Source organism: Rhinolophus sinicus, chromosome 2 (assembly GCF_057876585.1).
Source record: "Rhinolophus sinicus isolate RSI-liver-muscle chromosome 2, RSI-T2T, whole genome shotgun sequence".
Lineage (NCBI taxonomy): Eukaryota > Metazoa > Chordata > Mammalia > Chiroptera > Rhinolophidae > Rhinolophus > Rhinolophus sinicus.
Window position 1 is genome coordinate 136204470 of NC_142502.1, and position 26854 is coordinate 136231323.

The 26854-nt window shown below is 36.1% G+C and overlaps 2 protein-coding genes across 4 annotated transcripts in view; one reads left to right on the forward strand and one right to left on the reverse strand.

Moving 5' to 3' along the window:
- Positions 1 to 19355, forward strand: part of GCFC2 (GC-rich sequence DNA-binding factor 2) — a 44706-nt gene extending 25351 nt beyond the window's left edge. The window contains exons 11-17 of the mRNA XM_019719681.3: positions 332 to 482; positions 6229 to 6350; positions 10232 to 10308; positions 11641 to 11707; positions 13736 to 13882; positions 16335 to 16459; positions 17273 to 19355. Of these exons, the coding sequence (XP_019575240.3) occupies positions 332 to 482; positions 6229 to 6350; positions 10232 to 10308; positions 11641 to 11707; positions 13736 to 13882; positions 16335 to 16459; positions 17273 to 17390 (807 nt within the window). The 3' untranslated portion in view covers positions 17391 to 19355. The remainder of the gene's footprint in view (positions 1 to 331; positions 483 to 6228; positions 6351 to 10231; positions 10309 to 11640; positions 11708 to 13735; positions 13883 to 16334; positions 16460 to 17272) is intronic.
- LOC148758918 (uncharacterized) overlaps positions 1 to 24743 on the reverse strand; it is a 933397-nt gene extending 908654 nt beyond the window's left edge. For all 3 annotated transcript variants that reach the window (XR_016020439.1, XR_016020438.1, XM_088796071.1), the window contains exon 1: positions 24407 to 24743. The gene's annotated coding sequence lies outside the window, so the exon portion shown is untranslated. The remainder of the gene's footprint in view (positions 1 to 24406) is intronic.
- Between the last annotated feature and the right edge of the window lie 2111 nt (positions 24744 to 26854).

The window sequence follows — 26854 nt, forward strand, 5'->3', positions numbered from 1 at the left end:
AATTCCATGGCTATTTTAAGTGCTATACTTACAAATGTATATTTTGCTCCTAACAGTACTTGCCATGTAGTAGGCTTTGAACAAATGTGGGCATTTTTGGTATATTTGTCATAAGCATGAATGTATGAAATGGATGCATATGGCTTAGACATCCTGTCCTCGTCATGTCATCCTTGCTAGCCTTGGGGGTCTAGTGCTGTGTACATGGACTTAAAACATGGGATTATTCTCTGATCCGTAGAAAGCTCTGGTGATTACTGAAAAAGTTAACCATTAAAGATAAACTAATGTTTAAGAATTTATTTATAACTTTGATAATTTTATTTATAAGTTTGATTCCGTAGGTTTAAAACAGTTGCCATGGTTCACATCTATAGAAGAATTTATGAATAGCAGTGTGGAACATTCAAAGAAGGAAGATAGTTCTGATAAGAAAATCTTGCCAATTGTCATCAACAAAACAATTATCCCTCGACTTACAGGTACTGCTGCTTTGTAATCTTGATAAAATTAAACTGTTCTTGGTCAAAGTATAAGATCATTAATTTCTGCTATACTCACAATTTTTTTCTCACAAGTTTTTGAATACAAGGAAATGTAATATATGCAGTAAAAATCAACTGATGGCATAATTTAAGGTGGTTAAAAAAATGCTTGTTTATGCTAGAAATTTGCTACCAGGCTGTTGATAATTTTTGGACTTTAGCATTTGTGACATTGGTGTTGCTTTTATAACTCCTAGTTCATTTATTAGAGAGTCAATTGCATCCTTACTACATGTATTTCTTCCTTTTCCTTAACTTATCCCCTTATGTTTCTTCTATATTTTTCTTTCTTTAAAAGAAAAATTACTACTTTTCTCTCACATCTGCCACTGATAGTCAAAAGCACTTAGCATTGATTCTTCTGCTTCTGTCTAAAGACCTTTGTTTGACCTAAAATGGTACTTGATAAGGATTTTTATTGCTGAGAATGGATTCTGATAGCAAAGTCTACATAACTCTTAAAAGATGAAGCAGCCAGCTTTACGCATATATTGCTTCTCAGCCAACTTGACTAAACTTTAGATATTTCTCACTGTAATTTGCTGTGCAATCATGAGGTATATTAGAAGGTTACCACTTTTAACTAGTTGTATTAATGATAGCATAGAATATGTGTGCCTCATTTGAGTACTCTTCTAAAAATTCCAAATACTTCATTTACAAATAAACAGTCCCTCAAGTAAGTAACATTATGAGAAATTAATGCTGTATATTTATTCTCAAGTCCTATCCTAGACCGTCTTCATACTCTTCATGAGCTCCCTGGGTAATTTCACACTCTCCTTTAGTGTCATCTTCATCTGTGGTGTTCACTATGGTAACCACTAACTATATGTGGCTATTAAATTATAAATTTCAACTAAGTAAAAGTAAAATTCAGTTCCTTAGTCACACTAACCACATTTTAAATGTTCAATACCCATATGTAGTTCATGGCTACAATATTAGATAGTGCTGGCTGCTATAAGGTGCTTTTCCCATCAACACAGAAAGTTCTTTTGGATACTGCTGCTCTACATGAATAAATCCAAAAGGCTAGAAGAACAAGTCCAAATCTCTTCTGGGAGCAGCAGATCTCTCTTATCAGCCTAACGTCTGAGTACATCCACTCGGATGTGCAACAGGCAACCCAAAGTCCCATGCAGAATCATGCTCGTCATCTTTGCTGCCGACCTGCTCCTCTTACATTCCTTATCTAGAGAACGGCACCTCCATTTGCCCGTGTATTCAGACCAGAACCTTCAAGTCACCCACTCTTTCCTCTTTCTTACCTCTGTCTATAAGCAGTTGCCAAGTCTGTTATTTTTTCCCTTTTTCTAGCCTACTTTCTATACTGTAACCATAATGATCTGTCTGAAATGTGAATCTGATTCTGTCTTACCTCACTTAAAACACTCATTATTCTTAACGCCTAAAGGATGAAGTCTGAACTCTAACATAGCCTTCTAGGCCTTTCAGAATCACGACTATGTTTAGTAAATCTCCAGCCCCATCTCTTGCCAAGCTCTAGTCCTTCCCCTCATCCTCAACTCTACTGCACTTCAGCTGTACTCTCCTAGGCATTTACATTTCCTGTGCTCCACCCATCTGACAAACCGCCCAGCCCCAACGCTTTCCTCTGTCTGACTCCTCTTCATCTTTCAGGACTTGTGTGGACATCACTTCTAGAAACTGGTTTAGGCAGACCTCTCGGGGTTCCTGTAGCACCCTGGACTCATACATACAGCAACACCTACACACCAAGTTACATTGCTTATGTAAGCATTTGTATTTGCCATTAAACAAATTGTTCAAAGGCAGCTACCTAGTCTTATTTATTACTATGTCTCCCATATTTAATGCTAGGCACATAGTAGGCTGTCAGTATTAGTGGACTATTTTTAAGGGTATTAGAAGCCTAACTTAGATGTTTAAGAAATAGCTGTTTGGGTTTTGACTGGTTTTATTTTGTTTTAACCTATTTTTTATTTTATTTAACTTGTATTTTTACAAGGGTCTACCCCATGTCAGGCACTGTTGTTGCTTCAGCATATACAGCAGTGAACAAAATAATCCCTGTCCTCATGGGGCTTACATTCTGTGAAGAAGACAGATAATAAACAAGATAAATAAAATCTAGAGCATGTTAGTTGTTAGGAAGGGCTAAGGTGAAACATGAAATAAGAGAAAGGGATACAAATTATCAAAGAGGAATGCAATTTAAAATAGGTTGGCCAGGAAAGTTCTTCCTGAGAATGTCACAATGCGGAGCAGATTCCGAAAGTAAGTAAAGAAGTAAAGAAAGTAAGTATGAACATCTGAGGGAACAGCATCCAAGGCAGCAGAAACGGCAAATGCAAAGGCACTGAGGCAGGTGCCTGCCTGATTTGCTTTACAAACAGCAATTAGGCCAGTGTAGCTGTAGTCGAGTGAGCAAGCTGGAGAGTAAGAAGAAGTTAGCAAAATGGCAGGGGCTGCATTGTATGGGGCCTTATAATCATTTGTTTCATCTTTTACTATAAGTGAAAGAGTAAGAAGCATTTGGAGAGGTTTGAGCTGAGAAGTGACATCTACCTTAATATTTAATAGAATCGCTGTGGTTATTGTGTTAAGAATAATTGTAGGCAGATCAGTTAAGAAGTTTTGGCAGTAATCCAAGCAACAGAATATCGTGGCCTGGGTTAGGGTGTTACAAGTGGAGGTGCTGAAAGTGGTTGACTTCGGTATGTATTTCAAACGTAGCACTGACAGAGTTTACTAATTTGCTAATACGTTGCTTGTGGAGCAAGAGAGGAATCAAGAATGACTCAGTGATTCTTGACCTGAGCAGTTAGTTTTTGTTGCCATTTCTTGAAGTGGAAAAGACTGAGAGGAGCAAGTTTAGGGTAGAAGGTGTATCACCAGGAGCTCAGTTTGACATGTGTTGAGTTTGTGATACCTGTCGTCCAAGTGGAGATGTTAATGAGGCTTGTTGAGTATATGAGTGAAAGGAGTAGGCCAAACAGGAGATGTAAATTTGGAACTGATCAGCACATAGATGGCATTTAAAGCCACAAAACTGACTTTAAATGCTAAGGGTGTAGATATAAGTAGGAAAGAGAAAGTAAGTGACCTGAGTCCTGAGGTACTCCAGCATTTAGAAAGTCAGAGATGACAAGCAGCCAGTAAAGGAGACCAGAGAGGTAGGTGGGAAACCCATGGTATGCTGGAAGCCAAGTCAAGAAAGTGTTTCTAGGGCCGGCCCGGTGGCTCAGGTGGTTGGAGCTCCGTGCTCCTAACTCCGAAGACTGCCGGTTCAATTCCCACATGGGCCAGTGGGCTCTCAACCACAAGGTTGCCAGTTCAATTCCTCGAGTCCCGCAAGGGATGGTGGGCTCTGCCCCCTGCAACTAAGATTGAACACGGCACCTTGAGCTGAGCTGCCTCCCAGATGGCTCAGTTGGTTGGAGTGCGGGCTCTCAACCACAAGGTTGCCAGTTCGATTACTCGACTCCTGCAAGGGATGGTGGGCTGTGGCCCCTGCAACTAGCAGCGTCAACTGGACCTGGAGCTGAGCTGCACCCTCCACAACTAAGACTGAAAGGACAACAACTTAACTTGGAAAAAAGTCCTGGAAGTACACACTATTCCCCAATAAAGTCCTGTTCCCCTTCCCCAATAAAAAAAATCTTTAAAAAAAAAAAAAAAAATAAAGTGTTTCTAGAGGAAATGGTCAGCTGTTGTAATTGTTGCTGATAAATCAGATGGGGACTGGAACCAGCCGTTAGATTTTGCAATGTAAAGGTCATCTGTGACATGATGAGTAGTTTAGTTAGAATGGCTGGAGATAAGGCCTAATTGAAGTAAATTCAAGAGTTATTGGGAGGAGAGAAATTGGAGATAGGAAGTTTAGACCATTTTTTGAAGAATTTTATTATAAAAATGAAGGAAAGAAATAGTGACGGACTGGAGGGAAAAATAGGGTCAAGAGAGCAATTATTTTTAATACAAGAGAAATAATTGTTTGTGGGCTGGTGGGAAAGATCCAGTAGAAGTGATGATAATACCAGAGTGAGAACATAAATTTCCAGAGCAAGACCTTCAGGTGAGCTAAAGGGATTGGAACCTTTTATCCCAATAAAGAGTTGGCCGTAGAGAGGAGCATGAGTGCTTCATCCACAGGAATGGGAGACAAGTTTGTGGGCAGAGATGCAGGCTTGGTGTGTAGAGGCTGTGGTAGGAGCTTGTGGAGCTTCTCTTCTGCTCGATTGTGTTTTCTCATCAAACTAGGAAGTAATCAGCTAAGAGTGAGAGCAAAGGGGAGGAGAAGATAGATGGTAAGAAACAGTCATCTAGAAGAGTAAAGTCCGTTAACTCTGGACTTTTCTTAACTCCATAAGCAAGGAGGGAGGAGAAGACAGGAAATAATCCTCTAGGCGAGAAGGAGAAGGGATGAACTAGGGGAACAGAATATGATTGCTCGGCAGCATAAAGGTCTCACTAGCGTTTCATTGAGATGAATTTAAAGTGTATTTTTTTCCAGCCACGTTTTAGCTGCATGGTTGCAAGCACAGATTCAATGACATGGTGGATTTAACTAGAGTTGTGGTTTAGCCAGACAAGTTCAAAAAAGGACAAGGAAATTGAAGATGTATGCAAATACGAGGTTTGATCAAACAATACAGAGAATGTTTAAATTTTAAAAAAAAATGTATTACAGTAAAAGACACATTACCATTAATCCCCTTCAAAATACTCGCCCTTGCTTCGAACACACTTCTCCCATCATTCTTGCCACTTTCTGAAGCAGTTCTGGAAGCCCTCTTTTGTGAGTGTCTTTAGTTGCGCTGTCGTGGCTGCCTCAATGTCCTGAATCAATTCAAAACGTTTACCTTTCATGGTCATTTTTACTTTGGGGAAGAGACATAGGTCGCACGGTGCCAGGTCCAGTGAAAAAGGTGGATGAGGACACACCGTAATGTTTTTATTCGACAGAAGTTGCCAAAGTGATGTGTGACACGGAGCATTGTAATGATGGAATGAGTATTTACAGCACACTTTAAAACACACCTTCTCTCAACCGTAGTTCACACCCAACTGACTGCACCGAACAAGTTGAAACTTGTCACACACTGTTACTAAGGTTTGACACACCGCTTCCCATATTTGAAGATCCTGGCCTTTCCATTGGATGGGACACAGCAACAGCATTCACTGTATTTTGTGATCACAACGGAAAGGCTCCAGGTCACACATTGCTTCTGGTATGGCAATTTCTGTCAAATAAAAACATTATGGTGTGTCCTTATTCAACTTATTCACCAGATCAGTCACCTTGCGACTTCTGGCCCTTCCCCAAAGTAAAAACGAAGGTGAAAGGTAAACGTTTTGAATCAATTCAGGACATCGAGGCAGCCACGACAGCTCAACTAAAGACACGAAAGAGGACTTCCAAAACTGCTTCAGAAAGTGGCAAGAACGATGGGATAAGTGTGTTCAAAGAGAGGGGGAGTATTTTTATGGGGATTAAATATGTCTTTTAGTGTAATGTTTTTTTGTTGTTTAAAACATTTACAGGATAGTTTGATCACACCTCGTATGTAATGGTGATAGGCATGGATTTCAAACCATATAAGGAAGTAGTCTTTGCTAAAAACCTTGGTTGTTTATATGTAACAAAGCCATCTAATAAGTAAATCATGCACCACTGAAATTTTTGTTTCAGACTTCGTAGAATTCATATGGGATCCCTTGTCGACTTCACAGACAACAAGTTTAATAACGCACTGCAGAATGATTCTTGAAGAACATTCCACCAGTGAGAGTGAAGTTAGTAAAGGCAAACAGGTAATAATTTCCAGAGTTATTAATTTCTTTATAAATCAGTATAATTATATTATAAATCTTTGTTTTCAGATGATGTACAAGAAGTAATTATCAGAAAACTATTTGGGGAAAAACAGTTCTGATTTATAGAAACTAGGATTGACCATTTTTTCCTTTTTATAATAATAAGATAAAAGAATACACCTTGATATTCCTGAATACTCTAACGGGAATGGTAATCATTAAAGGACACACATACATTTAATAAGACCCAGGTTATTGCTTTTATTAGCATCTCTCTGTTCATCGGTCTGATTTGTGTTCTCATGGCCCAGACAGCCATCCTGCAGGTTTGTACCGAGATGAATAGGCATAAGTGCATTAGTGCAAATTCATTCCTTCTAAAAGGAAAAAACAAAAACAAAAACCCACCTCATTACCTGTGTTCTTTTGGCAAAAACCTAGTGGTATTATGGACTTGCTTTAACGGTGATTTTAAGATTAGGCTGACATTCATTATATTAACTAATTGTAATCTGCTGAAGTTAAGAGCAGTGATCTCTTTAAGGATCCAGAATTCAATAGGATAGATTTTCATCGTACTGTGATTTAGAATTGTGTTTTACTGAACATAAGACATAAAGAGGAACTTTTTAAAGTCCCTGGTGAGAATCTGTTGAATCTTACTTTTATTGTAGTACTCTGTTTTTTATCATTCTTTTTGTTGATGAAAATGTTGTATACTTCATGCAGTTACATAAGTAAATTAATTTTATGTTGAGCTTTAAGAAAGCAGACTGGGGAGCACCCAGAGTAGAATAATCAAGGTGGTTGAAAAGCTGGGAGGCATGTGACATTCATATTCTGAACACCATTAAATTTTAGCATTTGAAATTACTATTGTGAAGGAGGGAAGCTATAAGAAGTAAGAGAAGAGGGATACCGGCATGATTCTGCCTTTAAGAAGCATGTCATCTTAGAGGAAGTAAGATGTATATAAACTATCATTTCAAATAGGAAGTGAGAAGTGGGGAAGACAAAGAACAGTTATTTAATTCCTGTTATATACTAAGCATTCTGGTAAGTCTTACACTTTTATCATCCTGCTTCATCCCAGCAGTCCTGTAAAAAATGGGCAATAGCTTCATTTTACAGATGAAAAAACTGAGTCTCGAAAACTTGTTCACAGTAATACCTGGAGTTTCAACTAGGAAACTAGGATTTAGTTGAACCTTGGTTAGTCTTACTTTAAAGTCCGAGCTCATCTCACTGACCACATTGCCTCCCCATGAGCACCACAGGTAAAGTGCTATGAAACTTCTAAATGGAGGCAGGAGAGAGAAGTTACTTTCTACAGTGAAAGAGTTTATGTTAGAGGTGGCATTTGAGCTGGGATCTAACTGAAAGGATAGGATTTGAACATATAGCAACAGGAAGTTTTTAGACTGATAATTTTTATTGTGGAAGCCCTCCCGCTATTAATGCTGAAAAATGTGTTCTTTGCATTATTAGTAATAATAATGCTACATTATACTGGACTACATCGGGAGTTTTCAACTTCAGCACTTGACATTTGGAACAGATAATTCTTTGTTGTGGGAGACTGTCCTGTGCATTGCAGTATGCTTAGCTGCCCTGGCCTCTACCTACTAGACGCCAGTAGCACTCCCCACTCTTAATAACCAAAAATATCTCCAGACTGTAAAATACTCCCTGGATAACAAAACTACTGCTAGTTGGGAATCAGGGAACTACATAATATTCCGGGTTACTAAGACAGTTTGCCAGTGAGATACCACTGTATTTTTTTTCAGTGATGTATAAGAAATTGAAGAGAATGAGAAAAGTTCCACAAGGAGTCAGACAGCATAGTTCCTGTTTTTGAAGTAAGAAACAATTTTATAAGCTAATGCCTGGTGAGAATAGTTTTGATTCTGGTTAAGGTTCTAAAATAAATTACTACAGAGGTGGATTATGAACACTTACAAAAGAAAGTGATTACTGGAATCTCTCATTGACAGGGCTCCTAAATACACATGATTGTTTATCAAAGCACATTCTCCCAATACATTATCTATTACTTTCACTAATAAGATAACATACAATACAGTAGGTAATATATTTATGATTGTTCTTATGGATCAACTGGGGAAAGATAAGCTTAATGGTACAGTTAGATACAAAGAAACTAGTAGAGTGTACCTAAAGAATACTGACCAATTGGGATGTGACTACAGGGGGAGTCTTTTAGTATTAGATTATCTTCTCAACTTTGCCCTGGTCAATATTTTTATTGAACTGGATGAAACAAAAATTTAAGCAATAGGGAAATATTTGTCAAGGTTGGCATTTATTTAAATTAAATGGAAACATATCAAAGCATAACTATCTTTTTAGCACTAACTTAATAATTTACACAAGCTCATATACTACTTGAGGAGATATTGCCTAGAAAAATGACCTTCGTCACCTTCTATATCCCATATAAAAGAACTCAAAATGTTTAACAAATGGAATAAAAGAAAATTGAGCTTTTACTTGTTTTTAATGTTTATTAAATATTGCTCTGTGGCCACTTGAGGAAAATGTTACAGTAGAAAGAGAAATAGAACTTCAGTTAGATATACTTTCCATGAAAAAATATATTTAGTTGAATTCTACATTTGTGAGTAATTTGCTTAGTATATAGGGTATATGACAGCTTAATTTGTGCTATGCACATTGTCACTGACTTAAAAAATAACTCACTCTAGTGTGTAGTATACATTTTCATTTTTCCACTATGGATTCCTTTTTAAGAATAAGAACATTTTAGAAATTTTGGTAATACAAGGAAAAAAATTTTTTAACTCCCCTTTTCATCTTAGTTCAAGGATGATATGATACCATTGTAGGATATTTTCATCCAGCCTTTTATTTCAAAGTTATAATCCTAACAGACATGTACATTTGTAACCCACTTCTTCCACTTAACATTACCTCATTAAATATTTAAATTTGTATCTTACTGCAGTCTTCACAAACTTTAGCTAAATATTTCAGCAATATAAATGAGTACAACTTGATGTTCTTAAAAGTTCCTATAATTGAGTATCTTAGTTGTTTTCCAATTTTTGATATATGGACAATAAAATGAATTAGCCAAAGTGAATTTACTGCATCAAAGGACATTGACAAACCAACAAAGGACCCGTAGCTAGAGTATATAAAAGTCTATAAATCAGTAAGAAAGAAAGAGACCTAATAAATAAACAGATATGTAGACAAGCAGTTTAGGTACTTTCTAAAAGGGCATGTACAAATGGCAAATAAAAATATCAGAGGATGCTCAACATCACATTACTCAACAGAAAAATAAAAATTAAAATATAATAAAATACAACTAAAACTCCACTAGAATTACAAACAAACAAAGTACATTTTAGTAAGGGTACAGGTAAACAGGATTGCTCATACACAGCCAGTGGGAATATAAATGGGACACCACTTCAGTAAACAATTTGGCATTCTGTACAAAGTTGACTATACAGACATGAACTATATTCCAGCAATTAAATTCCTGTGTGAATACCCATTAGAAATGTATGCCCATGCATACAAGTGCTAAAAGACATGTACAAGGATTTTTATAGGAACATTATTCATAATAGCCCCAAACTGGAAACCATCAATGTCCTATCAGTAGTATGCATGCAACAGAATACAACAGCAATGAAAATGCACCAATTACAGTGATATGCAACAACATGGATGAATAAAGTTCTCTTGTTACCTAATTGATATTTTAACAGCTCATTCTGTGAGTGTGTATAAATTTGCACTATACTGTTAAAATTACTTCTTTTGGAAAAGATATTTCTACCTATGACTGTCACTGATGCTTTTAAATTTTTAAATAACAGGATTTACTTAAATCCATTGTTTCAAGAATAAAGAAGGCAATAGAAAATGATGTTTTTATTCCTCTGTATCCAAAGAGGTAAGTGCTATTAATTTCTAAATTGTATGAAATAACTAATCATGTAATACAGATTTGTTTAGAATGCAATGCAAAACAAACTATATTGTTTCCAAAACACACATACACTATTAAGATTCAAATTGAGATTTCAACAAATACTTCTCAGTCACCTTCTATATGCCATGTATGAAGCTTGGCACTTGGACAAAGGGGTTTTTTTTAATGTTGTTCCTAAGAACATGACAAATGGCATAGCAGAATGATTAAAAGTTACTAGACATTTGACCTTGGGCCTTTCTGTGACTGAAAATGTAAAAATGGGGCATTAAATTAATGCCTCCTTCAAAGGACATTATAAAGGTGCAGAGCGCTCAGAACAACAATGCCTGACACAGAGAAACCACAGCCTAAGGCCTAGAACATCACTGAAGGGCCAGAAACTGCATCTGTGAATTCTGTATTAGCTTTAAATTTTGAAACAAGTAGTATTTGATGCATGTCCATCCATTTGCTAAGAAGGCATCAGTTACCAGAATGGATCATGAACTAAAGCTATCCAGCAAGTACTCACAGGATGGAAGAGCTTTATGGAGAGAACAGAAAGGAATTTCTAAGCTTTCTGGTGAATATGAATCAAGAAAACATGTACATGTAAAACTTTTGCCCTGTTGAGGTCTGTGTTCTAATATTTTAGATAAGTAATATATTCACGTGGTTTAAAAGTACATTTTTAAAGTTTTATTTATACTTAAAATGAAAAGTCTTATTCCCTGCCATTCCTGACCTCCATCCACAGGATTTTGCCCTTCCTCTTCTATGCACGTACATGCATGCAATAATAGTCACTGTTAGTGTTTTTTTTTTTATCTTTCCAGAATTTCTTTATGCAATTAGAATTAAATACTTATATATGTTGTAATATTATTTTCCCCTCATTCTATAGCAAAGGAAGTATATTGTAAATAGTTGTACATTGTCTTATACCTTCTTTTTTTACTTAGCACATCTTTGAGATCTTTTCTTGTCATTATATAAGTATAATAGTTTCCTTATTCTTTTTTAAGCTGCATAAAAGGCCGTCATATAGATATCCTGTAATTGATGGACACATAAGTGATAAACCATTACCACCAATATTGTGAATAATTTTACAGATATATTCTGTACATGTGCAAAAATATCTACAGAAGGCATTCTCAGAAATGGGTTGGTTGGGTCAAATTGTGCATATATTTATAATTTTGATAGATACAAGAGCACCTCCATTTATATTCCATTAAGGCTTACACTATGGTTCTGAAACATTAATAGTCGTTTGCATTTTCTCCTTTCTCTTTCATTTCAAATTAGTGCTGTAGAAAATAAAACATCACCACATTCAAAGTTCCAAGAAAGACAGTTCTGGTCAGGTCTAAAGGTAAGCAGAAAACAGCAAAAATAAAAATAAATTTTTTTCTTTTAAATCCAGTGTACTATAGAGTAGAGATCAGCTAACTTTTTCTGTAAAGGACTAGAGCAGGGGTGTCCAAACTGCGGCCCGCGGGCCAGCTGCGGCCCATGATCCATTTATTATTGGCCTGCAGCAAATTCCAAAAATATATTTAGTTTACTTAAATAAACCAGATGAGGCAATACGTACTTCACCTCGAGTGAGTGGCCCGGCTGTTTGTGTATTTTACCACATATGGCCCTTGGTAAAAAACGTTGAAAAAAGTTTGGACACCCCTGGACTAGAGAGTAACTATTTTAGGCTTTGTAAGCCATATAGTCTCTGTTGAACTATTCAGCTCTGCCACTGCAAAAGCCACCATAGACAATTCGTAAACAAATGAGCAGGGCTGTGTTCAAATAAAACTTTACTTATGAACACTGAAATTTAAATATATTATAATTTTCACATGTCACAAAATTTTCTTCTATTTTTTTCAATCATTTAAAAATATAAAAACCATTCGTAGTTCACCAGCTCTAAAAAACAGGCAGTAAGTTTGATTTAACCCACAAGCCATAGTTGGCTAACCTCGGGTCTGAAAGGTGATGGATGAAGTCATTGTTAAGTCAGTGGCAATAGATGGATGGTAAGGAGAAGGTGGGTTCAAAAGATATTTAGTCTGAACCAGTGAAAGGCCTTGATGACTAGTTGACTATATGTGAAGAATGTAGAGTGTTAACCAAGTTTCTGACTTCAGCAGCCTGATAACTTATGATGACATTGTTTAAGGGCATTGGATGGGATACAGAAAGAACAGGTTTGGGAAGGAAGATAAGATCTGCTTTAGACATAGTGAATTGAAGACAAACACAGGAATAGAGGTCTAAGAGGCAATTGGATATATGAGTCTGAATTGCAGGGGACAAATCTGAGCTGGAGATTTGAGAGTCACCCCCATGTAGGCAGTATTCGGAGCCACTGTCATGAATGAGACAGCCTCTGAGGAGGTTGGGTGAAGCATGAGAAGAAGGCTAAGTACAGACCCTTGGAAAACACTGACATAACAGGTGAATAGAGAAAGTGGAGGCTTCAAAGAAACTTTAAAATCAATTATGAAACTTAGAATGGTCACAAGAGAGTGGCATAAGGGTAAGTAAGCGAGGGGTTTTCAAGAATGAAGTCAAAGTGTTAAATGCCACTGAAAAGAATTAGGAAAAACATTGAAAATGTTTATTGTATTTGACGATTAAGAGGTCAGAGGTGACCTCAGCAAGAATAGTATCAATAGGGTAAATTCATATTTGTCATGTGGTTGAGTCAAGGAAAAGGCTTTCCAGGAAGAGGGAGCAACATCACAATGACCAAGTATAAAGAGCATTGCAGGTTAGTACAACGGCATGTAGTTTAGCACTCAGAGTGATAAATATAATACTGGAAAGTGGGAAACACTGTCAAATTCACAGAAAGATCTGGATTTAGAGGAGGGAAAGGCAACTCATATTAATTTTATTAGGATTTCTTTTAAGTATTTTACCCAAGTTATCTCCAAACTTACAAGTTATTATTAATCTTATTCTGTATATCAGAGCAATGAGGTTCTCAGGTTTGATCGACTTCTCAAGGTCACACTCATTGGTAACAGTGGCACTGGCTTTAACAGTCCTTTATGAATCCTAGTGTCCTGTGGTCTTGCATCTGCTGGCCCTAGGTTTTGGGAGAGTATGGATTGAGAAGGAAGATTACTGATCTGGAAAGGCTCCAGCGAATTTATTTGAGATGGATTTTGGGTGGTTGTCCTAAAAAAGGAAAATAGGATGAGCAAATAGGAGGAGGTTGGAAAGTTTCAGGTACTTATTTAGAAATATTTTCTATTGTTTCTAAAATGGACAGTTCCAGTAGTGCTAATTGTAGTGAAAGTAAGAGTTTGACCAACTTTTTATGTGAGTTTGGAGACTGTTCCAGTTTTCCTTTGGAGGAAGGTACATAGTCACTTGACATTTTATTTTATTTTAGCTCTTCGGCAATATTCTTTTATGGAATGGACTCCTCCCAGATGACACCTTGCAAGAGCTAGGACTAGTGAAGCTGCTAAATCGTTACCTTATTATAGCTCTTCTTAATGCCGTACCGGGGCCAGATATTGTTAAAAAGTGCAACCAGGTGAGTTATGGAGGACATTGTTCGAATTTTATCATTTTTCAAAATTCAGTTATTAAAATCTATTTTGTAGAAATTAAAATTGTGTTGCTCACATAATAACAGACAAATCAGTTTAACATACCAGAAACCCAGAAGCAACCCCTCAATATTTAAAAATTAGTATAGTGGTTAACTGTTTACAAAAAGAATATTAGATCTTTATCTCTCACTAAATACTTATATAAATTGCAGGTGAAATAAAGAATTATTTAAAATACTGTACTAAGAAGATAAATGATTATATCCGATGGTAAGGCAGTCCTTTCTGAACCTAAAAGCAAAAGAAGGAATGATGAAAGAAATAATAGATTTGATAAAAATACAAAACTCCAGTGGATCAAAAAACATTAACCAAAAAGGTATCAAGATTATTTGATCATTGTCAAAACTGGAAGATGGGTTCATTGAGCTCACTATAATTATGTTTTCTCCTGTTGGTTGAAATTTTTTATAATAAAAAGTTAAAAAGAAAAGGAGTTGAACACTGAGAAATAAAAGTTATATAACAAGGATTAATCTCTACATATAAAATAAGTTCTTTATAAATCAGTAAACCATTCAAATATTCCAATTAAAAATGGCCCAAAGACATTCAATTCACCAAAAAAGAATATGCAAAATAATCTCTAAACATGTGGAAAGATGAACAGAACTAGTAGTCAGAGAAATGCAAATACAATAAGAATATCATTTTACCTATTGTGTTGGCAAAATTTTTTTACTATTTTCATTATAATTCCCAGTATTGTCATCAGCACAGGGAAACAACAGCCCCAGTATTATTCCAGGGGCATCATTCACCTGGAATACATGGTGCAGCGGTTCTGGGAAACAGTCTGCACCGGTGGAAGGAGGGTTAACAATAGGACTATTGTAGCATTATTTATAATAGAAGATAGTTGAAAACAACCTAATTGTCCAATAACATTATCCATAAAAGTCATGTTGAAGAATTTTTAATATGGAAAATGTTCACTTTATAGTATAAATTAAATAAAAAACAATGTATAAAATGTTAGGTTGCAGTTTCTAGCCCACCATGATTTCTCTGGCTATAGTTTTTATATCATGTAGTTTAAACTACATTATCTACCAAAATTTAAAGCATCCAATGCGGTGTGTTTCAGGTTCCACGTAGTCTCCCTTGACCCTAAGAGTCTACCATGCAGAAATAGAGAAGAGGACACATGACATTCTCTCCACAGCTTGTGGCTAGAAAACCAGGCCAAGACAATGTGGTTTTATGTCCTGGGATCACTTATGGAAAAGCTAGATGGTTTCATGGGAATTTTATTGAGCCTTTTGATACAAAAAGGGAAAGCCAAGTGCAAATGACATTAAATTTCAAGCCAGTAAGGGCTGGTTTATCTGTTTAAAATATGAGATATAGTTTGCATAATAAAATTTGTAGGACTTTTTCCCTTAGTCAGGCAATATGTCTGCATTTTTTCTGGATAATTGCAAAGGGTAATTAAGGAGTGGTGTAAATCTTTTTCCTTATCTGTGTTTTCAGTGCCACCGATCAGATTTATTTTAGAAACAGTGCATTCCAGAACTTTCATTTAACACATTTTATAATAAATATGTGGTACATTTCCCCCCAACTTTATATAAGACCTGATCTTGATCTTACTAACTGTAGCATAACCTGTTTGGTTGTCCAGTAATTTGTTTGAATGGTTTTTCCTTCCTCCCCTTTCCTCTCCCTTTTATTCTTCCTCCTGCTGTGAAGTTTTTCTCTTCTTTTGTTTTGTTAGCATTTTTCTGTTTTTACCAAAACAGTTCCCCAAATCACGTATTACCTTTAGCATAATGATGATAAGTGGTTGTTTTCGTTTTTGTTTTCTTCAAAAGAAAAATTGCACATACACTGTTTTTTTGCTGCCATGGACATTTAAAAGCAATTTATTCAATTATAAGAAAATCAAAGCCATAATTATTTTTTTTAATTCTATGTATCTTAGAATTACCTACTTGATTGCTTAACTCTAATTTGTAGATCATATGCTGAGTCACCTTATGTCTTAGTGAAATAATATTCAGTGTATGTATTTTGTAGTTGTATTGACTAAAAATGTTTTGTGTCTAGAAATTTCTGGCATTTAGTTGTAAATTATTTTTTATACAGATTTAATGGCTCAAGAATACAGAGTATAGAAAGTACTACACGTACCACTAGAGAATGTTCATAAAGAGTAGTCTGTTTGAACCTGTTGGCATTAGAATAAGGTGTTTTTTTTCAAGTGTATAACCCTTGCCAAAGAAAGGGAGACTTTTCAAAATTTATTTAACCATAGACTATAAAATGGGAGAATAATATGCAACCTGCATGAGCACTGTGAGGCTCACGTTAGCGAAAGTCCTTAGATGATAACTGTCATTATTAAAAACCACTGTATATTTTGATTAACAGATAGCAGCATATTTACCAGAAAAATGGTTTGAAAATTCTGCCATGAGAACATCTATTCCCCAGCTTGAAAACTTCATCCAGTTTTTATTGCAGTCTGCACATAAATTATCCAGAAGTGAATTCAGGTAATGCATATTTAATTGTACCCCCATAAGCATAGTTCAAGAGTCTATTCTTCACAATTTTTAGAAAGGTTCATACTCTTATTCTAAGAATCTGCTGAGACTATCACTGTAGTTAGTAGACATTTTCATGTGTAAACTTTGGAATCACTCACTATTTTATAGTCACACCTCATGCATATTAGTTCATATTTTTAAATGTAAATCTCTTCCAAAATAAGCACTGCCAGAAAACTATAGCACATGGTAATTTAGAATTAAAAACATAAATCAAAAGCCTCTTTTTAAGTATGTTTTTAATTTTCCTGGCTATTTTTAAAGTGTCAACACTGTTTAAGTACAGATCTGCAGCCTGCTGTTTACCCAACAGTAGCGGGATCTCTGTTTTGCATGCCTCATTCACAGCATTAGATGTTCAGGGGCGTAAGGACAGTGGTGTACTAGTAAACCACTTCTCAAAAAAAAAAGTTAAATCCCCCGATTTGTAGCACTAGATGATGTCTGTGGGGTGAGTGTTCCACCGAGGCTTCCACCATAATAGTCCAGACAGGCTGGCAGCAGCTCACCACAGTTCAGATTCCTGATGATAGATTGCTCTGTGATTTTCTGCTTTTTAAAATCGTTCACATTAAAATTTGCCAGAATACATCCACTAAATAGTCTGTATTCCAACTTTATGTGGAGAGGGTAGCATCTATGCTATTTAGATACTGGCTTAAGGTAAAATTTTTGTTTCGGATTAACAACTGGTGATTCACTGTGTTCTCATGCATTGCATTATTAAGGGGGAAAATGCTTTTTTTGTTTATTTTTCAGGGATGAAGTCAAAGAAATAATCCTTATTCTGGTGAAAGTAAGAGCTTTGAATCAAGCAGAATCCTTCATAGAAGAATACCACTTAGACCATCTTAAATCAGTAATTAAAGAAGTTTGAGCAACCTTTATAGGAAAGTACTAAAATGAAATTTTAGTATAGTCACACTGCTCCTTTGCTGGGGAAAAAAAACAAAACACCTGGTGCCTCTTTATTCCTAGTAATGGAGACAAGGCTTTGGGGGGAAAATAAAAAAAGGACTTTATCCCTCCATTCCTTCCACCTTCTATCTTCTGGTAGCAGGAAAGGCTGCCCCTCCTGATTCTGTGGTGTTTGCAGGAATTAAGCACACAGGGACAGAAGAGTTTAATGTATTTCCCTTTGATTCTTTTGGATGCTTTTCCAGTTTAAGAGAGGAGTTGGAAAAGCCTTGCTTATATGGCTGCTTTGACTTTGGTGTCTTCTGTCCTGATTCATAAATACATCTTTTAGTTCTCTTCATTTTAGTTATCTCTATTTACAAATAAATTAAAATGGAAATCTTAATTGGAATGAATTATTTGTTAAGTATTAATTGATTAAGGCATTTTAAGGCTTTGATGACTAATGATTATCAAATTGTCCTTCCGAAATCTATACCAATGTATTGTACCAACACAAGTGCAAGAGAGGCCAGTGGGCAATAGGCATTATCATTTTAACTTACTGTAAATTTAATAGGTGAAAAAAATCTTAACTGTTTCTTTTGGCATTTGAAAGTGAATGCTTGTTTTTTGGCCATTTGTAATTCTTCTTGACATTTCCATTCATCTTTTTCTTACGGATTTGTAAAGATATTGGTGTTTTGCTTCATCTGCCATTTTTCTTTTAATTTTGTGCATGATGTTTTTGGTATACTAAGTCATTACTTGTTAGGTAGTTACGACTCTTTTATTACGGTTTTTGTCATTGGTGGTAAGCTTAGAGAAGAAATAGGTATTTTAAATATTCAGAACATGTGATTCATCTTCTAATCAAATATTTGTATAATTAAAATCTGAGGCAAGATAATTGAATCAAAAAGTTTAGCATAGGGCCGGCCCGGTGGCTCAGGCAGTTAGAGCTCCATGCTCCTAACTCCAAAGGCTGCCGGTTTGATTCCCACATGGGCCAGTGGGCTCTCAACCACAAGGTTGCCAGTTCAATTCCTCGAGTCCCGCAAGGGATGGTGGGCAGCGCCCCCTGCAACTAAGATTGAACACGGCATCTTGAGCTGAGCTGCCGCTGAGCACCCAGATGGCTCAGTTGGTTGGCGCGCGTCCTCTCAACCACAAGGTTGCTGGTTCGACTCCCGCAAGGGATGGTGGGCTGCGCCCCCTGCAACTAGCAATGGCAGCTGGACCTGGAGCTGAGCTGCGCCCTCCACAACTAAGACTGAAAGGACAACAACTTGAAGCTGAATGGCACCCTCCACAACGAAGATTGAAAGGACAACAACTTGACTTGGGGGGAAAAAAAAAGTCCTGGATGTACACACTGTTCCCCAATAAAGTCCTGTTCCCCTTAAAAAAAAAAAAAAAAGCATATTTTTCAAAGTAAGGGTTTACTAATAATTTTTTTTTAAATCTGTTTGTAAAGAAACTCAGTGGCAACCCTATATATATATATTTTTTTGCATATTGTTGCACAAAAAAATCAGAAAAAAATTGATTATATTGTAGGATTTGAGCATGTGGCCTGTGACACTATCACCTGCACTTTTGAAGCTGCATGTATTTTAGTAGATTGATGTCTTTATTTCTACTGCACTGAAGACTTGTGATTCACTCGAACAATTTTTTAAAAGTTTATTTTAGTTACAGAAATTATACAGGAATAGAATATCATCTAGAAAATTCAAGCCATTAATGAAAAGTATTTCACATTTTCACATAATTATTGTTACCAGAGGTAGTTGCTGTTTTCACTTCAGTGTTACCCTTTGAGACCTTTTCTCTGTTTACAAAAATGTGTGTGTGTGTCTTTATTGTTTACATAAATGAGACATACTTTATTGTATATGAAATTTGTAATTTTTTACTATTAAAATGTACATTTGTAAGTTTCCCTTTGACTTTTGCATTTTTGTTAAAGATGTGTGGAATGTGTTCCCTAACATTTTAACTTGGACAGAGAGATTTCTCCTTTCATAGAATGGAAAATATTAGATCTATTTTCAAAACTACAAATTAATTTACATTTCAATATCTTTCAACTAAAATTTCATTATGCTTGGAGTTTGAACCTCAAGATTTATCTACCATATACTATAATTGAGGATATTCAGGAACATTTTATTTTTGAAGCTTGCCTAACCCTCAGTACAGATTTTTTTTTTTTCTTATTTTTTACCCTGTTGCTGTGAAACGGATAGAAGGAACGGAAGGAATACAAGCAGCAAGAACAGAACACTGAGTTAGCAACTAACTTATCACACATCTCAGTTCTTTCCTTGGATTTTTTCAGTTTTCTATTCACATAAAAATGAAATTTTTACAGAAGGAGACAGACTTTTTTAAAACTTTTTTTTCATGATGGTTTAGGAACCAAAAAGTAACCATGAAAAACACCATAAACCAATTGGCTTTTGCCTTTCTTAGGCTTTTGACAAAGTGGTATTTATGTGGATGACTCATTAGAAATACTGTATGTGATACAAAACCGGAAAAAAAGATATTACAAGAAAAGAACAGACCAATATCCATCATGAACATAGAGTCCTTGAGATATTAACAAATTGAAACCAACAATGAATAAAAAAGGGTAATAATACATGAAACCTAAAGGTTTATTCTAGGACGGCAAGGTTAGTTTAACAATAGAAAGTCAATCAGTATAATTGAACAGAATAAAAGGAAAACTATATGAGCATCTCAATGACTACAGAAAACGCATTGGACAAAATTCAACACCCTCTCCCAGTACAAAAACTAGGAATATAAGTTTCTCAGTCTGATAAAGGACATCTGCGAAAACGCCTACACTTAACATCATACTTCATGGTGAAACATTAAAGCAAGGATGTCTGCTCTCACCATTTCTGTTCAACATTGTTCTGAAGGTCATAGCCATACACAGTCAAGAAAAAGGCATAAAGATTGAAATACAAGCATTAACACAGTCATTGTTTTCAAATGACATGATTGTTTACATAGAAAACTTCAATGTACTGTACAAAAAAAAAAAAAATAGACCTAATAAGCACATTTAGCAAGATCTTACAAAAATCAAAGCCTAGGGGCATGCTAATGATCTGATTAGAAACTTAAATTTTAAAAATAGCATCTCAGAGAAGGAAAAAAAAAACATCAAATACCTAGGAACAAGTCAGTAGAAAGATGTGCAAGACCTCTGCATTGAAGACTACAGAACTTTACTGAGAAAATTTTAAAAACCTAAATAAAAGAGACAGCATGTTCACGAATTGGAAAACTCGAATTTTAGTTAAGGTGTCTATTCTCCCTATAAACTAGTTTATAGTTATGCAGTCCTTAACAAAGTTCCATTAGGTTTAAACAAAATAGACTGATTAAAATACAGTATATTAAAATTAATGTGGAAATGCAAATACCTTAAAATAGTCAAACTAATCTTGAATAGGAGGAACAGTTGGAAGACTCACTCTGATTTCAAGACTTACTGTAAAGCTACAGTAATCAAGTCTACGCTATTAGGATAAGAATAGATTAATATATCAACAGAACAGAATCAAGACTCCAGAAATTGACCTAAACACAGGCAATCAATTTTTGACCAAGGTGCCAAGTTAACTCAGTGGGAAAAGGAAAGTCTTTATAACATTAGTGGAACAACTGAACATCTATGAAATAAAATGAGCCTACACTCTTATTTTATATGCAAACAATCCCGTACCCCCACCACCACCCCCAAATAGAGATGAATTATAAATCTAAATGTAAAACTCAGAACAAAAGATTGTTGAAGAAAAGATTTGACCTTGGAATAGGTAAACATTTCTGGGGTAGGACACAGGAAACACTAACCAAGAAAGAAAAGTTGTACTTTATCAAAATGTAAAATTCATGCAAAAGTATTCAACACCTTAGGTCCTCTGAGAAGTACAAATTAAAACCACAATGACAGACCATTTTACATCCACTAGGATAACTGAAAAAGACAACAAATGCTGCCGAGAACGTGAAGCCATTGGAACACTCATACGTTGCTGATAGAAGTGTAAAATTGAACAACCACTTGGAGAACTGTTCAACAGTTTCTTACTAAACATTTACTTACCATACAACTCAGCAATTCTAGTCCTAGGTATTTACCCAAGAAAGTGAAAATATGTTCACAAAATCCCATGTACAAGAGTGTTGGTAGGAACCTTATTAACAATGGCCCAAAACTAAACAAAATGGATAAACGTGTATACAATGGAAAACTACTCAGCATTAGAAATGAACTAATGCGTGCCATACAATAAGTAAATCTCACACTGTTAAAGAAGTTAGAATATAATACATTATGATTCAATGTATATTAAATATAAGAACAGCTATAACTGGAGTAATGGAGGCGTGAAAAGGAGGATACTTGCAGCAGCAATGGCAATGCTCTATCTTCATTTGCACGTTGGGTACATAGGTGTATTCAGTTGTTAAAAACTCATTGAACACAAAGTCTAGGATCTGTGTATTTTATTGTACTTTAATTACGCACCAATTTTTTAAAATACCTTATAGGTCAGACAAGTGTCTGGAATAGTGAACTACCTGACAGTGTTACCATTGAGCTGAGCACCATCAAAGGCCATAATGATTGCCCTTCATGATATTGTTTTCAAAGGTCATCAGTGGATGTTAACTGACATCAGTGGAGGAAAACTGATAGCAATATCCAGAGAGATTTTTGTTTTTAACATACGAAGTACACAATCCATTAGACCAATGGTTCTTAATCCATTTTCTATTCAAACATACCTACACCAAACAAATTTTCCATTAAGAATAGCGTCTTAGAATAACTGCCGTGTATTATTTCGTGTTGGGGATTCAGTATGATCTGCTAAACAGAAATGTCCCAGGAAGATTCTGTAAGACAATTATAAACACTGATTTATGTTGACAATGTTCTCTTACACATTCAAGTCTTACGGAGTTAGTCCAGAGAAATACGAGTTGTTAATGCAAAAGTTACAGGCTTTTTAGTAAGTGTCAAAAGAGCATTGAGGTTGACTATTCATTTGAATATTTTCATGTAAATTGTTATGTGACAAATGCCTATAGATCCACAGTTCCCTAACTATGCGCTGAGATGCCCTGGGGCACAGATGTGAACTCACAGAGGCATTGTGGGACACTTTAAATTTTCAAGGGGGACAGCAGTACTTGACATCTGTCAGAAGCCACTGGAACTTATAGCTCAAGGTTGTTCAGCTTCAATATTAGATCGTGTTACTTTAGTTTTAAAGACGATATGTATTTGTGAAGCTAGGCTGTCAGAAGATGCTGTGATGACAAGCAAGTGCCCTATGAAATTCCATGTGGAACAGGAAATGAGTAGTAATGTTCAATCTGATTCCAAAGTTTGATAAATCACCCAGTGGCCAACAGATACACACATCCCCATTAGTAATTATTTAAGGGTGCAATATTTTTTAATTTATGTGTATTATTTTTAAATATTCGAACCTAAATGGTTAATAAATGGCACTGTTTCTTTTGGCCTTTCTTTGTCAAGGACAACCTTGAAAAAATTTCTGCCAAATGGAAGGATTTGTGAACTGAGGAAGTTAGAAGCACTGATAGCTTTTTCATTGACAAATGCAGAGCGTTCCGAGGCCTGTTTGGGCTTCTTAGGACTAAAGGAATAATAGAAAAACCACTTACCTTATGGTGCTCTAATTTTCAGGAAAACATCTAGGATTTTTAAATCTTAAAAGGCTATTACAGATAATTAAATTTCATAAATATCTAGCTGGTCTGGTTTGCCAGGAGTAAGGGGTTTCCCAAGACGCAGGACTTTCAGTGATAAAATTGGCGCAGTCCCTGGCAAACCCAAACAAGACAGTCACTGTACAGCCTTCACTAAAAACAGTACCTGTGCCTTTTGGTTAGCTGCCTAATTTAGAGCAAAATGACCTGCTTTGAATTTCACCTTCATTCTGCCGTTTCTATACGAGGCAGATGTTAAGTGCAGTGGTTCTCTAAACCAGCTATACATTAGAATCCCATGGGGTGCTTTGTAAAACACTAGCATCCATCCCTCACCTTCCCATCATATTCTGATATAGTCTGGAGATATTTTTTAAAACTGATATTTTAAAAGTCCAGACTCAAACACTTCTACGTTTTGACAATAGCCTCACCACTCTCCTGGGCCACGTTAGATAAGCTGCTTACCTCTCCAAAGCTACCTTATTTGTAAAATAAAAAGCACCCATCTCAGAAGGTTTCCGTGAACATTAAGAGACCCGGTGTCTGGAACAATGGAGGCCTAAAGGGGCATAGACTAACCTATCTCTGAAAACTGAAATTTCAAACCATTTTTCTATTTCTAGTAGGAAAACCATGACTTTTTGAAGTCTGAATAATACAAAAGACTCTGGGAATTACGGAAGCCAACAATTGCCCCACCACAACGCTAGAGGGAGTTTTAAAAACAACACACGCTTGAGCAAAATGATGGAGTAGACAGATCCAAGACCTTGTCTTCCCACAGAAACACTGAAAAACAAACAGGAACAGGCACAACCAACCTTTTCATAACTCTGAAAACAGTCAAAAGTTTATGGCAACCACGCAAATACTGAATTGAGAAAAAGGCGATTTTAAAATGGTAGGAAGTCACCAAGAGGGAGACATAAGTAGTTCCAGACTTTGCCCCCAGTCAAACTAAACTATTTATGGACAGGACACCGCTGAGAAAATCTTAGAATGGGGTGAAGCTGAAACACCTCTTGTACTACAGAGACCGAGAGACGGCAGGAGCAGCTACATGCTGACCACCTGGCCCCCTCCCCCAGACCAGGACAGAGCCCCACCAAGAGGTCTCCGGAGCCTATGTTTACTCCAGTGGTGAAAGAAAGCCTGGGGTGCACATCCAGCTCCCCCACCATTGCTGACCACTGCTTGGGAGTCCCAATCCAGTCTTACCTTACAGGAAAAGCCTGGTCGGAACACCTGGAAGCTTCATAGCTGAGAAACACTGTAGCTGAGCACAGCAGGCAGAGCTGACTGTCCACAGAGCAAAGCCAGTGACACTGTTCAGGGAATTTGGGGTCCAGGTTGGCTTTGAGTCAAGACCACACATAAAGAGCTTTCTGGGCTCAGAGCTGGTTCTCTTGCTTTGCTCAGGCAGAGGAGCTAATCCGTAACTCCACCCACTGATATTTGTAGCTCCCCGCCCCTCCGGACCGGAAAGCCTGGCCAGGAACACCTGGGAGGATGCTTGGAGCTGGCTTTCCTGAATTGGTGTGGGCAGGGGAGTTAATTCATAGCCAAGGCAACTGCTAAGTGTAGTTCCCAGCCCCACCTGACCATAAAGCCTAACTGGGACCACCTGGAAAGCTGCATAGCCCAGCAACACTCCTACAAAAACTCTGGCAGACCTTACAATAAAACGCTAAAGGAATTTCTTTTATTGGAAAAGAATACTAATTTACATCATAAAAACATAAAGTAGTGTAAAACTCACTGGTAATGACAAATATATAGTCAAAGTTAGATTCTCTAATATGGTAATGATGGTGTGTAATTCAAATATAACTCTAGTTTAAAAGTTAACAAACAAGCATAGTAAAAATAACCATAAATACAATAATCTGTTACTGGATACACAATATAAAAATATATGTAAACTATAACATCAACCCTATAATCGGAGGGGAGAGAAGTCTAAATTTTAGGAATGCTATCAAAGTTATCAGTTTAAAATAGAGTGTTATAATTTTAAGATGTTTTCTGTAAGCCTCACGGAAAGTACAAGGGTGAAAAACCTGTAGTAAATACACAGAAGAACATTGTGAAGAAGTCAAAGCATACTGATACCACAAGACATCCTAACAACAACAAAAAAACACACAGCAGGATAGAAAGCAAGAACACTACAAAACAGCCAGAACACAATGAACAAAAAAAGGGCCATAGTAAGCCCTCACCTATCAATAATTACCTTAAATGTAAATAGATTAAATTCTCCAATCAAAGACACAGAATGGCTGAATGGATTTAAAAAACAAAAGAATCCCAAGATCCAACAATTATTACCTACAAAAGGCTCACTTTCACCTTAAAGACACAATCACTGACTGATGGAATGGAAAACTTATTTCAAGCAAATGGTAATTAAAAAAAAAAAAAGGCAGGAGTAGCTATACTTTATATCAGACTAAACAGACTTTAAACTAAAAATGGTGAAAGAAACAGAGAAGACAATTATATAATGATAAAGGAGTCCTGGACCATTCTCTAGAATAGCCCATATGTTACGCCACAAAACAAGTTTTGGCAAATTCAAGAAGATTGAAATCATATCAGGTATCTTCTCTAACCACAATGGTATGAAATTAAAATCAACAGGAGGAAACTGGAAAACTAATGAACAGGAAAATTAAATACCACTTTACCAAACAACCAATGGGTCAAAGAAGAAATTAAAGGGGAATTTAAAAATTACCTTAAGACAAAATGTAAACACAACATACCAAAATGTATGGAACAAAAGAAGTTCTAAGAGGAAAGTTTATAGCAATAAGTGCCTACATTGAAAAAATAGTAAGATCTTAAATAAACAACCTAACTCTACACCTCAAGAGACTAAAAACAAAACAAAACAACAACAACAACAAAACTGAGCGCAAAGTTAGTAGAAGGAGAGCAATAATAAATAAAATGAAGAACAGAAAAACAATAAAAAAGATTAACAAAACTAAGAGTTGGTTTTTTGAAAAAATAAGCAAAATCGACAAACCTTACTCTAGACTAACCAAAGGAAAAAAGAGAGTCCCCAAATCAACAAAATTTTAAATGAAAGAGGAAATATTAAAACTGATACTACAAAAACACAAAGGATCATAAGAAGCTACTGTGAAGAACTGTACACCAACAAACTGGATAGCATAACAGAAGTGGAATAAGTCTTAGAAACATATGACCTACCAACACTGAATCAGGAAGAAATAAAAAATCTGAACAGACTAGTTACTGTAAGAAGATTGAATCTGTAATCAGAACATTTCCCAACAAAGAAAAGCCCAGGACCAGATGTCTTCACTGATGAATTCTACCAAACATTTAAAGAATTAATACTAACCCTTCCCAAACTCTTGCAAAAAATCACGAAGAGAGGGAACACTCCAAACTTATTTTACAAGGTCAGCATTACCCTGATATCAAAGCCAGAAAAGGACATTACAACAAAACTACAGGCCAATATCCCTGATGGATAAAGATGCAAAAATTCTCAATAAAATACTAGCACATCAAATTCTGTGGCATAGTAAAAGGATTATTCACCATGATCAAGTGAGATTTATCCCATGGATGCTAGGATGGCTTAACATACACAAATCAATAAATGTGCTGTATCGTGTTAATAGAATT